The sequence below is a fragment of the Cystoisospora suis genome (assembly GCF_002600585.1).
Source record: "Cystoisospora suis strain Wien I chromosome Unknown contig_1797, whole genome shotgun sequence".
Lineage (NCBI taxonomy): Eukaryota > Apicomplexa > Conoidasida > Eucoccidiorida > Sarcocystidae > Cystoisospora > Cystoisospora suis.
This window is the reverse complement of record NW_027154597.1, coordinates 46,057-51,992: the sequence shown is the minus strand read 5'-3', so window position 1 is coordinate 51,992 and position 5,936 is coordinate 46,057. Positions and strand designations below refer to the sequence as shown.

The following is a 5,936-nucleotide window of genomic DNA, read 5'->3' as shown; positions in this document are numbered from 1 at the left end:
AGAACCCCCCTCCGCCCTCAAGTCTTCCTGCTGCTTTGACTAGACTTAAGTGTGCGTGCGTGTGCTTCTCTTCTCTCTTTTCTTTCATTTCTCATGTATGAGCGTATGCATTAGAAAAAGAGTAGCACCTCTCCGTCTCCTGCTGGACCTCTCTTTCTCGAGCTCTCTCTGTCTCTCTCTGCCTCAAGAAAATGGAGAGAGATCCTAATCCTTTCTTTCTTTCTGCTTCTTCTGCTCCTGTCCATCTTCTTCTTTCTATCAAGTAAAACGTCCCTTTCCTTCTTCTTCTTTTTTGGTCTTTCTCTTCTCTCTGGCTCTCAAAGAGAAACCTCACAGCAGCTTCTCTCTCTCTTGCTTTCTTTCTTTCTCTCTTCTTCTTCTTTTCTTCTTCTTCGACTGACACCGCAACTCAACGACAAGAAAAAGCAAAAGCTCGGAGAAAGAAGAAAAGAACACAAAGGAGAAGAATTCTCAGAGAAAGGAAAGAAGAAGACATAGGAGAACAAGAGATAGATGAAGGAAAGGGAAGAATAATAGGAGCAGAGATTAAGTGATAGATACGAAGATAGAGGGATTCTGATAAAGGTAGAAAGGAGGAGAGAAAGCAAGCAAAAAGAAGATAGAAGGAAAGCTCTAGAAGAAGAAGAAGAGATATAGCATTGTATGTTATGACTGCTTACCTGTACCTAAGGTCTCTTTCTTTCTTTCTTTCTCTCATCTACGAAAAGAAGGACGTCGTCGTTCTTCTCTTCGCGCCACCTTGATCATCCCTTGGAGTTGCGCGAGTTGTGTTCGAAAGAAGATTTCTTTCTTTCTTTTTTCTTCGTTCTCTTCTTCTTCTTTTCTTTCTTCTCTGATTAGTGCGTCCGTCTTAGGAGCTAGCGTTCTATTCAGCGCGAAATTCCCCTCGAAAAGTCTTCTTCCTTCTTGAGAGATAGATAGACTGATAGGAGGGACAGCAGCAGCAGCAGCTCGTGATTGAGTAAGATCTATCATCTTTCTTCTTCTTCTTTTCTCTTTCGTTTCTTCATTCTTTCTTCTTTCTTTGTAACATAAGATAGCAAAGTGGCCTCTATCGCTCTTTCTCCTTCTTCTTTCTGTTTCTCCCTGCGAGCCCTCGTCTTTCTTCATCTCTCTCCTTCCTTCAAGCAGAGGACTTCTTCCCGAGTTTCTTTGCTAAACAGCTTCATTCTCTCTCTTTCTTTCGCTCTCTTTCTTCATCTTTCTCTGTCTTGTAGAAAGCTGTCGTTACTCCTCTCTCTCTTTCTATCGGGAGAAAAAAGGGAAGATCCCTCTCTATCGTCAGACAGGCGGCGAGAAGTTCGACGCTGCTTCTTCTTCTTGATCTTTTTAATCAGGGTGCGCTTCTTCTATTCTGTGGAGAACGGAAAGGCATTTAGATCGCTTTCTTTCTTTCTCTTCTCTCTTCCTGTCGTCTTTCTTTCTAACCTGCTTCTTCCTCTTCCTCTCTTCAAGTAAATCTATCCAAGTAGAGATAGATGAGAATACATCGATGCTCGCATCCCTATGAAGATTCGCACCTTTGCATGCAGCTAGAGAGATCTCTATAGAGAGATAGAAAGAGAGAGAGAAAGCAAGAAGCAAAGATTTCTTTCCACATGTCTTTTTCCATCTTCTTCTGAGAGGACATGCATCAGGTGTATGCGCACCGCGTCTATCTACTGTACAGCCAGCTAGAGACACATTATAGAAGAATGTTTAAGGTGGTCTAGTCTCTATCTTTCTCTTTCTTTTTGTCTTTTTATTTCGTCTATCTCCATCTTCTTTCTTGTTTGAGAGATACACAAGGCAGGCTATATCCGGGGTGTTCAAGCCTGCTTCTTCTCCTTCTCCTTCTCCTCCTTCTTCTCCCTCTTTATTTCTTTAAGAATTTCTTCTTGTTCTCCTCGGCAAACAAGAGAAAGAATAGGATAGTCCAAGCAGAAGTGTCTATCTCCATATTTTCTTTACTTCTTCTATTATTGTATTCTGGACATTTTCATCGTCTTCTTCTCCTTCTCTGAAGAGATCTCCTTGGCGCATGTAAGCAGAAGAAGTATCGATTCTCTCAGTCTTCTCCAGAGTCTCCCTCGTTCTTTCTGCTTCTTTGTTTCGTCTTCTCTTTCTTCTTCTTATCACGACCAAGGTAATTATTCTTCGTCTCTTCATCCCCGTTCTCACCCGCCAGGCTGCTAAGCTCTTCGGTCAAGACGAGGACGAAGAAGAAGAAGAGAGAAGGAAGTCTATCTATCTGTCTCTCTTTCTTTCTTCTTTCCTTTTTTGTCTTCTTACCTGTTTCTTTTTAATCAATATCTATCTCTCTCTACCGGTCCTTTCTTTTTCTATTCAAACACTTCCTCTTCTTTATTTCTTTCTTTCTTTCTCACTTTTTCTTCTTCTCTCTTCGATCCAAGGTCTCTTCTCCTTTCTTTCTTTTCTTTCTCTGCTTCCCGTCTTGTATCTTTTCTCTTTGTTTTCGTCTTCCCCTCGTACGTTTGCATCTGTCTCTTCCTCCTCCTCTGTCTTGGGAAGAGACACTTTCTCGCCTGTCTCTCTAGCTTTCTTCTTTCTCTTCTTCTTCTCTTTCATTCTTTCTACCTTACAAGAGACCAAGGAAAGGATAGGAGAGATACAGACAGGCTCGGGAAGAAAGAGAGAGAAACAGAGAGAGAAAAAAGGCCTCTTTCTTTCTTCTTGAGTTGATCGAGCTCTCTGCTTCTTCTTCTTCGAGAGGTCTCTAGACAAGAGAGACAGAGAGAGAGGGAGATTTCTCATGTCTTTCTTTGTATAGGTCATAAACTCTCTACAGGGGGGAGTGTTTCTACGGAGGAAGCTGCTATCTTCACAGCAATTCTCGTCGCTCGATCTCTCTCTTTCTTTTCTTTTCTGCAAGGAGAATCTTCCTCTTCTTTCTTTTTCTTCTTCTTCAATTTTGTCTTATCAAGCGAGGGGCACTATGGCAGATGCTACAGGTAGGTCTCCTCTTCTCTCGTTCTTTCTCTCTCTCTCTCTTTTCTCCTTTCCTTCGTTTTTTCTTTCTCTTCTTCTTCTTGTTGCTCTCATCCAATTTGCTTCTCACCTTCTTTTTCTTTCTTCTTCCTCTCCCCCTTCTGATAGTAATGATTATGATAGTAGGTGTAGCAGCAGCAGTAGCACTAGTGATGGAGGAGGTAGGAGGAGGTGGAGGATTCCAGGAGGCTTGTCGTGTGACGAAAAGTCTCTTTTAAGGAGGGGTCTATTTGCTTTTTGCTCTTCTCCACTTGGGGGTATCAGGCGAAGTGTTGCCAGGAAAGAGAAAGAAAGAAAGAAGAGCGAGATGACTCATATTGAGACATGTAGATAGGGAGATTAATCTACTAAAGATAGATAGATCAAAGACTGAGAGATAGTGAACGATACATGAGAGACGAGACGAAGAAGAGGAAGAAGAAGTTTTATGTATCCTTTCTTTTTTCTTCTTCCTTGATCATGGCTCGCCGGCTTATACACGGGGATGTCTATCGATCTCTATCTCTATCCATACCTACAGATAGTGTAGTAGTAGTCCTAGTAGTACTATTATGAGTATGATCATTATCATCACTATTAGTATTAGTACTAGTAGTAGTACTAGTACTAGTAGTAGTAGTATTCTATCCTTGCAAGGAGGAGTGTCTTTGTATCTGTACACTCGTCACTACCGAATCGACGCAAGGAAAAAGCGAAAGAAAAAGAAGAAGAAGAAGAAGGAGGAGAAGAAGAAGAAGAAGGAGGAGAAGAAGAAGAAGAAGAAGGAGGAGCAGAAGAAGAAGAAGGAGGAGCAGAAGGAGAAGGAGGAGGTTTGGGAGTTTTGTTTCGCGACCTCCTCCTGGGAATGAGTGACAGGCACATCACGTTGGTCTCTTCTCTCTTCCGCTGGAGAGCAGAGCTGATACATTTTCTCTCTTTTTCTGTCCCTTCAACTCTTTTTCTTTCTTTCATGAAAAGATTCGGATTGTCTCTGGAGTTGCCTAGAGAAGAAAAGAACGAGAAGAAACAGAAGAGCGGTATCTGTGCGGATGTGTATCCTGGCGTGGTCCATCGCTCTCTCTCTCTTCTTCTTCTTTCCGGGTGTATCTACACCTCATACACTATCGTCTTTGTTCAAATCTTCATTCATGCCTTTCCCCGTCGTTTTTCTCCTCTTTAAGAAGACTCCTCAACTTCATTCGTTGGGGGTTTGCTTCTTTCTTTCTTTCCTTCTTTCTTTCTTTCGCTTCTTTCTGTAAAGACAAGCCATGACAGATAGGCATGCAATAACGCCTTCCAGCTTCTCTCTCTTTTTGCCTGTACTTTCTTCTCTTCTCTTCTCTCTCACCTCTTTTCGCTTTCTTTCTAATTCCTTCCTCTCCTCTTCTCCCCTTCTTCTCTCTTCTTATCTTCTTATCTTTCTTTCTTTCTTTGTAGCGGCAGGCGGTTTAAACAAATATAAGCTCGTCTTTCTTGGAGAGCAGGCAGTGGGGAAGACGTCGATCATAACGAGGTTTATGTATGACACCTTCGACAACAACTATCAGGTCTGTCTGCATTCACACCACGGCGATGGATATACAGACACACCACTTGGCCTTATGCTTCTTCTCGATCTTTTCTTGTAGGGGGTTCGGCGCCTCCTCCCTGTCTTCTCTCAGTCTTCTTCTTCTTCCTTTTTCTCGACTTCTATCACTGTCTTCTTCTCTTCAAGTCTTGAATGAGGCAGAGAAATCTCTCCAGAGATAGGAAGATCAAATATAAATCGATATAGATAATAGATAGATCAAAGATAGATAGATTAAAGATAGATAGGTGTGTATGTATATCTGTTTCATTGGTGATGTGTGAGTTCGGAGATTTTCTAGAGAGATAGTGTGTATCATCCTCTATCAAGATTTCTCTCTATCTGTCTATCTATATCTCTCTCTATATATGTACTATCATATGTCTCTTACCATTCCTATCTCTTATGCATGCGATACTACGAAGTGACCAAGGAATAGATAGATGTGTGTGGGGTGTATCATTGAGGGGAAAGACCTCCCTCACGCCTGTCTAGATCCAAGAAGGGATGCGAACCTCCCCTGCTGGCGGCGGTACACCTTCTCTTCCTCTTTTTCTTTCTCTTTCACAGACAGACAGAAAGAATGAAAGAGAGAGACAGATATGTGTAGATGAAGAAGAAGGTGTATCGTTTCAGTATGTTGTTGTATCCTTCTTCTTCTTCTCCCTTTTCTTCTCCTTTTTCTTCTTCTCTTTCATTTGTTTGTCTCTTCATATTTCTGGACTTTTGGTGCTTCTTTGCAAAGTATGGATTCCTTCTTCTTCTCCTTCTCTCATTCATCGATGTGTCTTTCTTTCTCTGTCTATCTTTCTCTCTCTCCTTCCTCTCGTCTCTCTCTCTCCTTCTCTCCTACTTCTTTTCTCTGTCTCTTCTCTTTGTTTCTTTCCTTCTCTTTCTTAGGACAGTCTGTTGAAAGACAGATACCTCACCCGATCTCTCACTCGTTACAAATCGTATTCCACTCGTCTATCTAGGTCTTTCTTTCTCCTCTTGCCTCTTCTTTTCTCGAGCTTACTCTTCTCTCTTTCTTTCACTCTTTTTGTTCTTCTCTCTCGCTAATCCTTTTCTTCTTCTTCTTTTCTTTCTCTTCGTAGGCGACGATAGGAATTGACTTTCTATCAAAGACGCTCTATCTCGAAGATCGGACAGTTCGTTTGCAGCTCTGGGACACCGCAGGCCAGGAGAGATTTCGCAGTCTCATACCGTCTTATATTCGAGACTCCTCCGCTGCTGTGGTAGTGTATGATATTACAAGTAAGAGGCGAGGGGAGAAACCCTCAACACTTTCTTCTTCTTCTTTAGACAAACCTACATACAGACACTACACAAAAAGACGAAAAGATCTATGCATACACCAAAGAGAAGGAGATAGATAGATAGA

At 41.9% G+C, this 5,936-nt stretch overlaps 1 protein-coding gene across 1 annotated transcript in view; it reads left to right on the top strand.

Annotated features, from left to right (window-relative positions):
- The first annotated feature begins 790 nt into the window (after positions 1 to 790).
- The window catches only part of CSUI_003997 (rab6), a 10,781-nt gene continuing 5,635 nt past the window's right edge, over positions 791 to 5,936 (top strand). The window contains exons 1-3 of the mRNA XM_068064192.1: positions 791 to 2,972; positions 4,426 to 4,535; positions 5,650 to 5,809. Coding sequence (XP_067923841.1) covers positions 2,957 to 2,972; positions 4,426 to 4,535; positions 5,650 to 5,809 — 286 coding nt within the window. The 5' untranslated portion in view covers positions 791 to 2,956. The remainder of the gene's footprint in view (positions 2,973 to 4,425; positions 4,536 to 5,649; positions 5,810 to 5,936) is intronic.